The sequence below is a fragment of the Seriola aureovittata genome, chromosome 3, assembly GCF_021018895.1.
Source record: "Seriola aureovittata isolate HTS-2021-v1 ecotype China chromosome 3, ASM2101889v1, whole genome shotgun sequence".
NCBI lineage: Eukaryota > Metazoa > Chordata > Actinopteri > Carangiformes > Carangidae > Seriola > Seriola aureovittata.
In genome coordinates, this window is record NC_079366.1 from 13,368,415 (window position 1) to 13,383,226 (window position 14,812).

A 14,812-nucleotide genomic window follows, 5' to 3' on the forward strand; every position below is an offset into this window, starting at 1 on the left:
CGGACCGACCTGTTCCCCGCACTCTCCATTCCTCCCACCCTCGGTCCTGCCCTTCCTTTTCATCAGGGCCCTTACACACTCTCAAATCTCACTCAGTGAGCAGCAGGGGCCCTTTGATCACCATGGATGCATAACTCATGGGGCTGGAGTGACACTGAATTCCTGCAGGGAGAAGGGAAACAAAACATTTTTTTATTTGTACAAGTGGCATTTACCAGTCAACAAAACGCCACTGAACACAACTGAGAAAATTCAAAGAGCAATGAGTGATTCCACATCTGGCTGATATGAGAGAGAGAACTGTTGTGGTCTTTGCTTTTGTTGGATGTTGCTCCCCGTCTCTCTCTCCCTCCTTGTTTCCTGGTATCTCTCACTTATAGAGACAAAATATTAACGAATCACACACGTAAGATACATTATAAGCATAAAAAGCAGCTTCTACTTTCACCAAAAGGTGAGTAATATACTGTGTTTCTCACAGGCACATTCATTTGATATTTCATGCCATAGACATGCCATATATATATATATATATATATATAAATATGCAGTACTGTTGCAGATTTCCAGTCTAAAGCTGTTGAAATGTATTAACTTATCTGGTCAGCCTATCAAAGGGCCCTACATACACAGAGGGAATCCCTACCACCACTACTTCCTCACACGTCCTCTCATCTAAAAATATTATCCTTAAACACTGGAATGATCTCTAAAGTGACCTATCTCTAAATAATATCAGCTCTGTGTGTCCCCTGGTCACGTCTAAATGTTGCTGCAATCTGAGAGACAGACCGGTTCATCCTGACACTAGAAAACCACAGCAGACCGTCTCCTGGCTGCCTGCTGTTCAGCCTACAGGTTTTTTGTCTGCTGTGCAAAATGTTCTAATTCGTGAGACGACAAATACTTTACACATCCACGTACTGAAAAACTGCAGCAGCACACATGATGTCTACGTGTTGAAATGTCCCTGTGGTCTGGTTTATGTCACGCTAAACAAAAAGGGCTTTACAAATTTGGATACCTGAACATAAGACTGTAATACGTACACAAAACATGGATTATGCTATTGGCTGATATTATGTGCAGGCTCACCACGGCTCTGCAGCGTCTTTAAAGCGCTGCACGGGGAATAGGAAAAATGTCACCCTCACCCAGAGGTGGTGACATCACGGCTCCATAGAGAGGCACATTGAATTTCCCACTCTGAACACTGTGGAGCCCTTTGACCTCAACAAAGAACTTTATTTGTTGTGTAATTGTTGTGTAAACACTTGACAAATGTTTGTACTTGTACTGTTTGTGCTTTTATCCTTGTAACAGTCAGAGAGGTTTGTGCTCTTCTTTTTTGTTTCTGACATGATGTTGGCCTTCCTGAATCAATCATCTACTGAATTTGTCATGTTTTCTCGCAGCTGTCACATGACAATTGATTGTACTTGTACTTTCTGTACTTTTATCTTTGTAACTCTAAGTGAGCTGTTTTATTTTGCTCCTTTTCTCTCTTCGTCTTGATCTCCCCTCTCTCTCTCTCTCTCTCTCTCTGACTTCTTCTTATCATTATTATTCATGACTCTAAATGTCACAAAACTAAATCTAAATGTAAGACTAGGTATCGATATCGGCCCTGTTCACCCCTCTCTTCACCCTGACACTACACTGTGTTAACCCTCAGCCAAGGCTCAGATAATCTTGATGCTACAAACATAGACACCCAGTGTGTTTACAGTCAACAGTGGAAAAGTGTCCGACGACCTCGGGGACAGAAAGGAAGTCTGTTACCTAACACCTTCATATAGATGCACAAGTCGTTCTGCTAATGATTAAAGACGGCGTGCCGTGTGGAGCATCTACAGACCTGCGAGTCATTCAGGATCAGGGCGTCTCTCTGCAGCATATCAACAATAGGGAATCATGGCGAGGAATGCAGCTGGGCGACTTTCTTTGCAGTGCAACAGCACAGAGAGCTCACATTTTTGATGTGTCCAGTCATATGGTTTCACTTATCTGGGTGCGTCCAACTGTCTGGAAAACAGAAACTCTTTATTTTGCTGAGCGTTACATTGTGGTTGTATTTTTCAGCTCACAATTAAGTCACCATAGCATCGTAATGATGTACAGAACAAATTTTCCTGTATCATGATTTAATGACATCAGAAACAACCACAAGGTCCGTTCAGCAGCCGTTCCTGGAGCTTTCGATCACATTACACGAAATGCAGATGCAGCAGATATACTGTGCCCACTTGTCATGGACTTGTGGATGCACTTTAAGGTCTTTCAGTCCATGTCGGCTAAGAAGTTGAGATAAAAGCTTCTTTCTTTCTTTTTTTTTTAGATGAAATGCATATAAATCGTTATGTGTCGAAAGCTCCAGTAAACTAAATGGACCACATGAGATCATTTCATGAACTGCTGTTCCCAAAGTCAAACATGAACTTTCAATGTCATCTCAGATGCAACATGGAAGTTAAGTGGGATGTGCTCGGAAAAATGTATAATCTGAATATTTACAATTACCTGACAACTTGGCAAACTCCATCTGTTGAGATGGTTGAAAGCTCCAGAATAGCTACTAAATGTACTTTATGGTGTCTCGTCAGCTACAGTTTCAAGGTGAGGAGTAAAGGTTAAATGTCAATGTTAAAATGGTTTAGTTTTGGGGCACTAAATGAAGGACCACAGTGTGATATGCTTCCTTTTGTGGGGCCTTCCCCTTCTGAAGCAGCAGGGTCACATGTCCAGGCTTCAGGGCAAAAAGAGGGAATGAAACATACTTTCAAATACTTCAGTTATGTTTGTTACGCTACTGAACAAGACACTGAACACTCAGCAGAAAAGACTGTTGATTCAGACACGTTTCCTCAGTGAGGGTGAAAGCTTAACTATGAGTCTCCAGCCATGCTAGTGGCTCTGTCTCTGTCAGACACATCCTCAAGTCAATTGTCATGGTTTTCAGCGAAACATATACATGGCAAGAAACTATTTGCGTGCCACCAAATACCAAACAGATGAGCAAAAAGGAAACAACAAAGGTAGAAACACAGTGAGGGTGTGTCAGTGTTTTTCATTCAACTACACACAGCAGGTAAACACTGCACGGTTGTCTTGTTCACAAAGTAAATCTCAGGTCTTACTAAGCTTTGATGCTTGGACACAGACTTTTTCACTTCTCCCTTGTACCGTACGATCTAACATGGATACCTGAGTGAGTGTCAACAAATAAATATGTTTTCCTGTTGCTATTGATTTACTTCCACCATTTTAATTGATTAATAGAAATATGAATACACTGAACAGCCTGTAGTAGTGCATTTTGTCTCTGGTTTCTTCCTGCAGATAAACATTCATCTCCACCTCATCAAGACACAGATATGCTCAGTCCATCCAGGCAGAGCACATTTCTGGAGTGACAAAGGTATGTGTGTGGAGGACAGTGATGACAGGCAGTTGATAAGGAATCAGGTAGAGATGCTGTGTGTGGGTGGGGAGGGGGGGGGTGGAGTTGTAATTAATTTAATTTAATATACTTGTGAATCTTTTCTTAAAAGGCAGAAAAAGTAAGTTATACGTCAGGTTGTGTTTGAGTAACAACCACCGTCGTAATTATTCACTTCTGAAAATGCATATTTGTAAAATAAACACATTCACACCCTGCTGAGGCATGCTACGCACTCCTAGTGACACACCCACACCCAACACAGAGGTGCAAGTGAACAGCCACACAAGTCTTTATGTTCTTAAGAACCTTTTTGGTTTTAATGGTGATTCTAGATTAATTCAAAGATGATCCCACAATATAAACGTTTATTTTTCACCATCATGGTCATATCTGAATGACAAAGAACCACAGTTAAAAATTAATGCCACTGATTCTTCCATACAAGACTGGAATGAAAAACATCAAGAAAACCCGTGTTTGGTGCAAATATATTTTAATTATAGGCCTGGAGACTAAATCAAATCATACATTCCTCATAGTTTCAATTATTGATCATGACTAAATGTGTTCCAGGCTGTCCGAGGTACAGTGCTGGAACTATTCCAGCACCTCCATCTTATTTCATCAACATAAAACACTAAAGGGGAGAAAAAAAGAAAAACAAAACTTTGATAAAAATAAGTCAGCAAAACAGTTACATGTGTGACTGAGTGAGTGACACAAACATTCCTCTAGCTAGAGTTTCACCAGTTATCACAGGTGAAACAGGTCCCGTACGGATCAGAGGAAATGAGTGGCTTTGGTGTAGCAAGAAGACATGACTCTACATTATGACTGGCAAACAACCGATGACATCACATTTTTCTAGCGCTACAGTATAGACATATACATGTAACTGGTGGTGAAAACAGTTTAGTCCTACTGATGATGGACGAAGAGGCGTGGTGGTGTGATGAATGAAAAGGCTGCTAAAAACTCCCTCAAGTCCTGAATGTCTACTGCTGTCCTATGACGGCAGGTTTGCTAAAATGTAAATGCAAATGTCAAAATAAAAACAACGCTGGAATTAATTACAGTCTGAGGAGCTGCACTTGCTATTTCCTACTTCGGGGAGGGTACGACATGGTCACCAGCCAGCAGGCCCTTTTGTAGAGAAAGCATGTGCCTTGAAAATATGAGAGTGGTGATAAAATGTGAGTTCTGCATTTCCATCTAGACGAGTTGAAGCAGTTGGACTCTTGTCTGACATTATGGTAAGTTCAGTCCCAAACATCACACAGTACAACATTAACAGTATGACCAGTTGATATTAAGAAATTAAAACAATGATCCATTCAGCTTTTTTTTTTTCTTCTTTTTCTGAAAACAACATTTCACACTTTGATTCAAGGCTGTGTCTTCCATCATCCTGTTGCACTTAAAACTTTCAAGCTTTATCCCAGTTCTTCCCACAACTCTCATAATTCAGTTTTCCTCTGTGTGAAGAGGTAACAACTGCGCACATGACTTGTACCCATCAGGAGCCAATTACAAAAGACGAACAAAAAGCGTCTAGATATCTTCCTCTTCTTGTGCTTTTAGCAGCTTATCACATCCAGGTTAATGTTGCATTACTGGCCTGTAGTGTTTCCTATGCTTTTTCAAGAGCCAGCTGCAAGGTGTTGTAGCTGCTGTGGTAAACAAAAATCTATGTGGAGGAAGACGGGATGGGCTGACTTGTCAGTGTACAGAGAGAGGTTTTAATTCACATAATAATGTGGAATCAAAAGGAAGAGAGATCACGGTGAAAGTGAAGAGGGAAGAAATGGGACGCAGCTGAAGACGCTTGATAATTGCATCAGCTTCAGTTTGTCGAGCTACAGGTCACAGGGTTATTTCTGGTTCTTAATGAGCACAACAGGTGCTGAGATAAGACTGCACTTTGTACGTTTTAGGTTTAAGAGACAATGCTGAAACACACACAAAAGGAAAGAATTTGAGACAATTAAATGAAGGCGCTTATGTAACACTGAAAAAAAAGTTACCAGTGATGCCAAAGTGGCTTGGTTTACTCTGACAAGATTGTGAGATTAACAACTTGGCTGTAGGCATCAAGAACCATGGCATGGTAACCTGTAAAACTTTAAAGTCACAGGCACCTCCATAGCTCAAATGAAGGTCTGCTAGGAACCCACGCAGCCTCATGTTATTACTAAAGGTGGCAGGTGGACTTGGGTCATATTGCTATTGGAAATTGATGTGATTACTTTTCTTTTTCTATAATCTTTCTTTGAAGATTAGACCCACTCTACTGCCTTCTTCAGAACTGCAAACTCCACTCGTCTTGCACTTAGGCACCACAAATCAAATTAAAAACAAGTGAAATTATTATTATAACAACTGACCCAAGTCTGGTTGTTTGTGGTTAACTCTGGGCCTGGTGGCTCTCATGTGGAGGCAAAAGCCTGGGGTTTGATTTAGCTGCCAAAGCCAAAGATGCCCTTGATGTAGCCGGTCAGACCGCCCTTGCCCTTCTGCTCCACCTTGTCATCCAGCGGTGGGAAGGCCACATGGTTCAGAGCAAGGTCAAAGAACAGGGGCTTGCAGGGGATTGGCTGGAAGTCAGGGGGGAACTGGACCAGGTTGGGCTGCTTTCCTACGAGGGCTGGGTCAAGGCGGAAGGTCTCCAGGCGGTTGCAGAGGGGCTGCATGGAGGAGGAGTGAGAAAGTGACCATCAACATGTCAACCTACTTTTAACTTACTCTAGTTGGGACAAAATTTATCATATTGGTGCAAAGTGTCTCTTCTTTTTTCTCGTCTTACCGTGTTGTCCTTCACCTGCTGCTGAGAGGGAACTTCAGCGGTCTCATCAGTGTCTGAAACACAAACAGTTCGTCAGGACAGAAAAGAATCAGGCTTAATGGGTTTTCATAAAAACAAATGAGCTGGTTAGAAAGCCGACAGTTCAAAATGTTCCCTCACCTAAAATGGCAGCAGCTTGAAGTGAGTATTTTTCAGCGTTGACCTTGGCAATGAGCTCCTGAACATCAGGGAGATCCTACACAAATTCACGATGGATATTATTTATCATTCTATTGTGAGGTTGACAGTGCTACTGTGTGTTTGAGTGTCCTTATGTATAAACAACCTTGAGACTGTTGTTGAGGCTCTTGCTCTTGGACTGGACCTCCTTGGCATATTTCAGCACCCTCTCATACAGCACCAGGGCCTCACTCCACTTCTTCACCAGCACGTAGGACTGGGCAATGAAGAAGCACCTGCAAGGGGAAATGAGGAGAGAAACACAACATTAACAACAGGAGTGTAACTTTTTATGTATTGAATAGTTATGTTTCAAACAGAGCATTTTATGATCAGAAATAAGACATGAGAAAACAGGTCACAGACAAAACTGTGTGTAGTTATGTTATAAATAATGGCCTCTATTGAAGAAATAAGCCAAGACAACAAGAAGACAGCAACTGATGCATTGATTAATATTTGGCAGCACTGAATTTTAACTCCTTAACAAACACTCGAGATGCAGCTGAAGCATTTCAAATCAGAAAATGTCTGACCTATAAGCCTTGTAGACCAGCGTCTTGAGGGACACCTCCTTCTGGAAGGTGTGGTCATCCTCCAGACCCTGCAGGGTGGAGAGCTCCGCCAGACTCTGGAGAGAAGGACGGACAGAGTAGGGTTAAGGAAGTGGTGGGAGGGAGAGAGACATGTGGACATGGGGAGAAAAATAAGGTGAGAAGAAAGTGACGGTGACCGTCAAACAGAGTGAAATACACATCCCTTCACTGCTGACAACACAATCAGCTCCCCACACCTGAGAGATACCTGTGTGTGACTGATTAATTAGACTACACTAAAAGTATATGCTGTAATTATTTGTGAGAAAATAAGGCGGTGGTCTTTTAAAACAACTACCTTACATGCAGACAGTCATTTACCTGCAGGATGATGTCATAGAGGCGGATGAGGTCCTGTGGACGGGGACCCCTCTTGCTCTCGTCGGTCTCAGGCTCCTTCAGTTTATCCTGAAGAGTATGGGCCATGCTCTCATTCCTCTTCACCAGAGTACACAGCTTGATGTAGGTCAGGTAACTGGGAGAGGAGACAGCAGCACAATCATTTTCACTTATCAGAGATAAATCTCAGTAAGAAATGAGGACAGGGAGACTTTTTTTTTATTTCAATTTCAGTAATGTTTAAGCAAAAATGCCAAACATTCTCCGATTTCAGCTTCAGAAATGTGACATGTACAAATGTGCTGCTTTTCTTTGTCATACATGAAAGTAAACTCAGTGTCTTTGGGTTTTGGACTGTTGGTGGGATAAACAAGGAATCTGAGGCGGCCACCTCAGGCTCTGGAGAGTTATGAGCTTTTGTCACTAGTTTCTGATATTTCATAGACAAAATAATTCATATAGAAAATTATTAGATTAATTAATAATGACAAATTGGCAGTGGAAACCCTTGAGGATGGTTGCTTATTCTGACAGTGACTACCTCGATAGACAAAAATAAGTTGGATCCTGACATTTACAAGCACAGATACAAGTCTCATCTGAAGTCTGTTTCAAGTACAACTGTATCTTTTACCTGTGCAGGAACTGCAGGTTGGACACCTTGCCACTGTCGGCATCAGTGCTCCTTTCTCGCTGCTTCTGAAAGGACAAGCAAAATTTTTTTTAAATAACCCTTTTTCACATTCCTGTTCATATATCACATATCTTAGCTGTAAGGCTCAAACTGGCAAGTCTGACCTGTCAGCAGACCCCTCGGTCATTAAAATCAAACGACTTCACATCCATCCCCTTCACCTAAAAAATGTCAATATTTTAGCCTGGTGCATCTTACCGCCTCACTCTTGAGTTCCTCTCTCACAGCCTGGATGGTGTCTCTGCACTCGGCCAGCAGGGTCTCATACAGATGCTCTTTGGTCTCCTCGTTAGATGCCTGCACAACAGAAACACTAATTAAGATCTACAGCTTAATTTAATTCATTTCTAACTGCAACATTTAAAATTAGTTAACTTCTGTTCATACACCATCCCTCTGTTGTGTGGTATTTGATGCGATTCTTAGACAACAGAAAGATGATTGGAAGCAAGATGATGGGAGGGCTTCACTGGTTTCCTCATACAGACTTTATTCATATTACTAAGTTTGAAAACAAAACACCAGTCCTTGTTTTCTAGGCTGTTCACCACTGAAGTAAAAACGTTTTTTTCATGTAATGTTTCAAATCAACCTCAAGATGAAAAAAGCATCTGGAACAATTCCTTGGTGATGTTAGCTAACCTTGAATATCACACTTCACGTCAACACTTCTGGTTTCACAGTAAAGGAATATTACTTCTTTCACATTAAAATGCATTTATTGTTAAGCCCATCCACACTCGGGATGGAAAAACAGATTAAGGATCAGACAGAAACACAAAAAGTAGGCACATCGGCTCGACACTCAGGCACACGTTTACAACAACCTTCCACCTGGTTAAAGCAACACTTACAGTAATTAAAGGTCAATCATGCAGACACAAATATTTCCTGTATAGAAGTTGTAGTAGTTGATACAAAGAGCAAAAGTGAAGCAGGAATGTGACTGTGGCAAACTGGGGGACAGACGCAGGTATGTGGCCCGGCAGGCTGCCCATACATTCCTGCACATAACCCATCGGTAATCAGACACTGGAGTTTCAGGGTTCAGATCTTTTATGAATGCCAGGATTGTTCTTCACCTCACCTTTCTTTCATCAACACACTCATACAATATGCCTGTGTTACTCTAGGATATTCTCAGGTTATGTGGGATTAGAGTAAAAGGGGAGAATGTCAGAGATTGATGACAGAGGAAATGCTGATAGAATTTTATTTTTGGTTTGAAGCTCTTGTAAAAGGATGTTAACACTTCTCTGGATGACATTATTGGCACAGCTTCTTTAAAGAGACAGTAATCCCTTAGGAAGCAACAGAGGAAGAATGCTATGAGAAAACGCCCTCGTAGTGATAATTGATTACAGCTTGGTTACAAAAGTGCTCTCATCCACCCAGAAAGTTGATGTTACTGTAGTACCTCACACTTGTGCCAACACCCTGGCAATGCCTTGCACAACCAGCTCAACCTGTTGAACATCTTCTGTCGTTCAGACGGAGGGCTGAATGGATAAACTGATGAGAGGCGGTAGCTGTCGACAGAGGTCTTCAACTAGGACTAATGTACGGCCCAACGCAGTGTTTCCTGTCCCAAGAGGCCAAGAACTGAGGATCAGGTGCAACACATGGGGAAGCTTAAAGTGTTGGTTTGACTTGGCTCATTTCCACTGAGTAATCTAGGACAAGTAGCACCCAACTACTTTAAAGTCTAAGAGTCTTAAAGTCCAGCCAGTCTTAAAATATTAGAAAAACAAAACAATCAACTATGATAATTATCGGCAGCTTCACAGTGAGTTCCCTTGCATTCAGTCATAGATATTTTTACCTTAACAATGACGTGTAACGCTACAGTTGAGCCCCAAAAGGGTCCATTTGAGAATGAATGGTGCTTAGAGATGATAATACTAATCTGTCCACAGAGACCTGCTGGGTGGAGTCCTGTATTTATGTGTGGTCTGAAATGCACAGAATGCAGTCGTGCATTGAGAGAGGCTGCATGCCAGAGATCTGAGTGACTGTGGGTGTGGCAGGTGTGTACAGAGGGTGTGCCGAGCCTTCAGGCACAGAAAAACCAGGAGGAATCAGCTGTGGTGACACATGAGACAGTAAAGAGGAGAGTGCCACCTCCTGAAAGTTTAAGGAACTGGACCTTTACAAGGAAAATTGGCTATTGGAGGAGTAGTTGCACATGCAGGTATGAGAAACTGAGGAAAAAAAGGTCTGAAAATCACATCAGAACAGATTTGAGATAGGGTTTTGGCTTCCAGGTCAAACGGGATATTTATGTTTAAGGATGAACTTTCAGATTTGGCCCAACAAATGATAAGACTGTCAGAACTCTATTGCATGTGAGGATGCAGATGTGACATGGTGGTGTTGAGTGGTTGGGTGATACTGATTTGCCTTCTGATGCAGCATGAACTGAACATTTTTACCATGTGGTGACTAAGTGGGTAACAATGAATCATTTTCTAGAATAAAAAGATTAGATTTATTTTAAGATTTAGAGAGAGAGAGGAAACACAGTGGGGAGACTGTGGGGGGGATTGACATACAATTACAGCCAGAAAGCTGGAGCTGAAAACAAAGCATAGCAGTTGCCATTACATGATTATAGAGTACATCTATATGGTTCTATTTAAGTGGGATTTGTTCTCTTTCTGTACTGCATGTCAGATGAACAGATAGCGTCGGAGCGCTCCTTCCCACACACCTTTTCAACAGGGGAGGCCTGTATCTGACTAGTCTTGTACAGCCAGACCGACCTCCACAGAGCTGTCAGCACAGGAGAATGGTCTGGCTGCACCCACTCTGCTGTAGGGAAGAAATGCTCTGGCTTGTTCGCATTTCTTTAAACCAATCACAGTTGTTTTAGGTGGCACTCGGAGCCCAGGATGCAGCTAAAGTGTCCTTCACAAATAGTGTTGGAGAGGAACTTGTTTAGGGGGAACATTTGCACGTGTGGAGGTGAGTATTGTCATTAACATGGCTAATTCCACCACGAAGAAAACACCTCGAAAAGCAGCAAAGTTGTATGTCGACTGTGTGATTGTATGATCCAAATCTTCATCAAAGGTTGTTGGTGTTGTTTCCCATAGCGAAAGGGAATCTTGAAAACGGTAAGACGCAGGGGAAGCGAAAAGGGGGAGAACACCAACAGCCTACATCAAGTGAATCAGACTAGTGGCCGATCATTTCTGTAACTTTCTGACACCGAGATCTGACCTGCACGTCTTTAGAACTAGTTCTGAGAGAAATGTTCATAAACTGGCTTTTATGTTACACTGGGTGTGTGCTTAGGCAGAAGTGCTCACACTTATTGTTGTGTATGGTCATATATTTTGTCCAGATAACACAATTAATGTCACTTGACCCTGACCCTGTATTCACGCTGATACAGAATTCATGATTTAGGCTTTGGGGACAAACTTGTGTGTCTTTCTGAGCGCTGCCATGTAACGATATTGAGAAATGTTCAGACTTTCAGATTGATGGTCGATTTAAGATCTACAGAGCATGAGCTACTTGCCTGAGCAATGGCGGCCTCATTGTCTGCAAGACCCAGCAGGAAGATGCGGGCCTTGTCAATCTTGACGGGCACCGTCCGACCTCGCCACTCCACCTCACTCATGGTGGCTGCCTGCTTGGTTCTTGCCTGAGTGATCAGGGCCTGAAGAGAAAAAATAAAACATGCGTTATAAAACATGGATTTTCTTATCCTCAAGAGCGAAGACACCTTAAATATTTGATCTCAAATTTTATTAACACGAGGAGTGTGCGCATGTCCCACCCACTAACATGATATTAAGCATCACCAATATATGAAAGATAACTGATGATACCAGCATATGAACAAATTTCCAACTTCTGTATGTTCACCTCAAGTTTCTCAGCCATCATGCCGCCTCCTCCACCAGTCAATCTCATCTGCATCAAGTCATTGATGGCGTTCTGGTCACCTGCAAACAGGAGGGGGAAAAAAATCCAGTCACAAAGTGTATGTGTGAGGCGAGGGAGATATGAGCTTTTGGACATGTGCTGTTTGTGAACAATGTCTCTGCATGCCTAAATGAGTCTAACGGGGCTGTCGATTATGTTGAGGAGGATCAACTGAATTTTCCCCCACCAGTATGTGTACATTGAAGTGTGTGTTACTCACCAATGTTGTAAGCACAGTAGCGGATGTTGGGCGATATCTCGTCCACACGCTGGCGGTACAGGACTGCCAGTTCCTCTGTGAATGCACTGGCTAGTTTCTCATAGATGGTCCTGACAAGACAAAAATTTGGGTTTTATATTTCCCAACTGTAATAAAAATCCATAGATGATAAACATACATCCACTTATTCTGGCAGTGTATTTAGAAACTGTAGTGATGTTAAAACTTACTTGCACTTGTTGAAAGCCTCCATGGCACGCTTCCACTCCTGCAGTTCAAACTCCACCATGCCACTGAGGTATGCAGTGTAGGCCTGAATTCAAATACATTAGCCCTTATTAGTGTCTGTTGAAACAATCAGAAGTTCGCTCCTGATAACATGGCTTTAAATAATTAAACCTTTGTATCAACTTCAGTCATTTTGTTTCATACATACTAACAAGCGAGGATCAAAAAATGTTACAAAGGATGACGAGACTGCTGTATCATAGTAAATGTATACCATATACTCTTTACACCTGCAAAGTATCTCTGAATCCACACTCGTACCTGTGCCTCCAGTTTGGTCTTGGCATCAACACGGTGGCTTTCACAGAGCTTCTCCAGCTTCTCGCTGTGCTTGGCAGCCTTTCGTAGACGTGCCAGCAGGTGGAAGCGTTTGCGTGGCTCTGTATTGGCCTCCTGCTTCAGCTGCATGGCGTAGCTCCACGCACGCTCTGCCTCCATCAAAACAAGCAATAGATACCTGAAGGGAGGAGAGGGAGCTACATCAGTTCTTTGGCAGCATACAGTGTTTTCATTAATTTTTGTCGACAGTGGAGCGTTATTTTCTGAAGGTGTCACTTTTACGAGACTAAGTTAAGAGAATGAAACCATTGCATATTTTCATTTCTTCAAGTCTTTCCAAAAAGTATTAAAGTCCATTGATCACAGAAACACACTAATGTATTTACATGTTATCAACCATCCTCACCTGCTGTCAGAAAGCATTTCAACAGTTATTTTCTTCCCAATGAACTTGTGTCGGTTTCCCATCTTGAAACCAAGAGTCTTGCGTAGGCGACGCAGTCTGCGAGAGCAGTAGCCCCTGGAAACGGTTAGACAAGGACGTTAATATTATAATAAATCAATAATGTACATTTCTATCTCAGTTTCTCAAAATGGACAAAGAAACCATTATGGTAACACAATGCAATATTTTTTTTACAGATATAAGACAGTATTTTCTTTAAAATAAGATTCAATAACCTAGTTTGTCTACAGAACAGCCATTGTTTTTCTAACTTGTTATTTTAGCCAATTCGAAACAGCTAATGTGGTGACAATGGTGGCGTCTAAAGTACACTCAGTGGCCACTTTATTAGGTACTCCTGAACACTCTTATTCAATACAACAGCTTTACCATAAATTCAACCTTTATACTTAACATCCTGGCTATTTCCTACTGGACTGCAATATACTAAAAAAATCTCTACTATTCTGGCTTCAAACGGGGACAGAATTGAACATTATAAGCTTTATAACAGTAGAACTGAAGTGGCCATTCAGTGTACATCACAGTTTAACAAACCATAAGAATCAATGAACTATTTGCACACATCACAGTCTCATGAACCATATGGCAGCAGAGGTTTCAATGTATATAGCTGACTCAATTTGTGACACAAGAATGTGGTCACCAACCTAAACACTTTTATACAAAGAGAATTAAACAAATCTAATGACAGTGAGAGCATTCAAAGTCAATTCACAGGAGAACCTTAACAGATACGGTTTACTAATGTGTTCTGATGAAGATAAAACTGGGCCCCTCTATGTGAACAACCACACCAAACTGGACAGTTCAATACAGACATCTGTACAGATTTTGTGCATTTGGTGCAGTTTTAAGGGTCATGTCTGACTGCATTCAGCTCACCTGTATCTCTGGTAATCTCCGTGCCTGAGGCCATGCTGCTGCTGGGACTCCTTGATGATTTGCAAGACTGAAATTCAGGGTTAAGGGGCAACCTCATTCCCATCATTAGTACTGAGTATGTCAGTCATGTTAGCATTGGATGTACAGATCCAGACTGTATGGCTCTAGCGCTGCTACTAAAACTCACGAGGTTACAACAGTTTAAAGCGAACAGATTGACATGTTTACAGCATCTCACACAAACTAGCATTCATAGTTTACTAGTTATCCTAGGAGTTGACAAAACTTTACATGACAAGACATTTAAATCTGCTTTTCCTGTATGCCACACATAGTCTGCTTCAGTGTGACACGTCGCCTAATAACGTTATCCTCTGAGCGAGCTAGCTAAGAAGCTAACGTTAGCTTCGGGAACCTGACACAGATTCGCCGGGGCAAATTAACTCAATAAAAACATCGCTACACATCTGGTGCTGAGAAGGATACTTTCCAGTCCAAGTCCTCCGTCCGATAAATTTTCTTTGTTTTCGTCCATGGGGGAAACTTTAGCTTCGTTTTGCTTGTCTGCGGCCATCTCTAGATGCTAACAGCTAAGCGGCACACACATACACATGCCCAGTCAGAAGTAGAGTCAGGGACGGGCAG

The 14,812-nt window shown here is 41.9% G+C and overlaps 1 protein-coding gene across 2 annotated transcripts; it reads right to left on the reverse strand.

The window, feature by feature from the left end:
• Window positions 1-3,790: 3,790 nt before the first annotated feature.
• srp68 (signal recognition particle 68) lies at window positions 3,791-14,812 on the reverse strand. 2 transcript variants are annotated; one of them, XM_056372606.1, is made up of 16 exons: window positions 14,654-14,812; window positions 14,168-14,234; window positions 13,223-13,336; window positions 12,799-12,994; window positions 12,480-12,562; window positions 12,250-12,359; window positions 11,970-12,049; window positions 11,620-11,760; window positions 8,292-8,390; window positions 8,034-8,095; window positions 7,382-7,535; window positions 7,001-7,095; window positions 6,571-6,700; window positions 6,405-6,480; window positions 6,246-6,298; window positions 3,791-6,126 (listed from the first exon to the last, which is right to left on the reverse strand). In XM_056372606.1, the coding sequence occupies exons 1-16, from the start codon at window positions 14,739-14,741 to the stop codon at window positions 5,899-5,901; spliced, it is 1,776 nt and encodes a 591-aa protein (XP_056228581.1). In that variant the 5' UTR covers window positions 14,742-14,812; the 3' UTR covers window positions 3,791-5,898. The 2 variants fall into 2 exon arrangements, with proteins under 2 accessions (XP_056228581.1, XP_056228580.1); XM_056372605.1 differs by having other exon boundaries at window positions 8,034-8,098.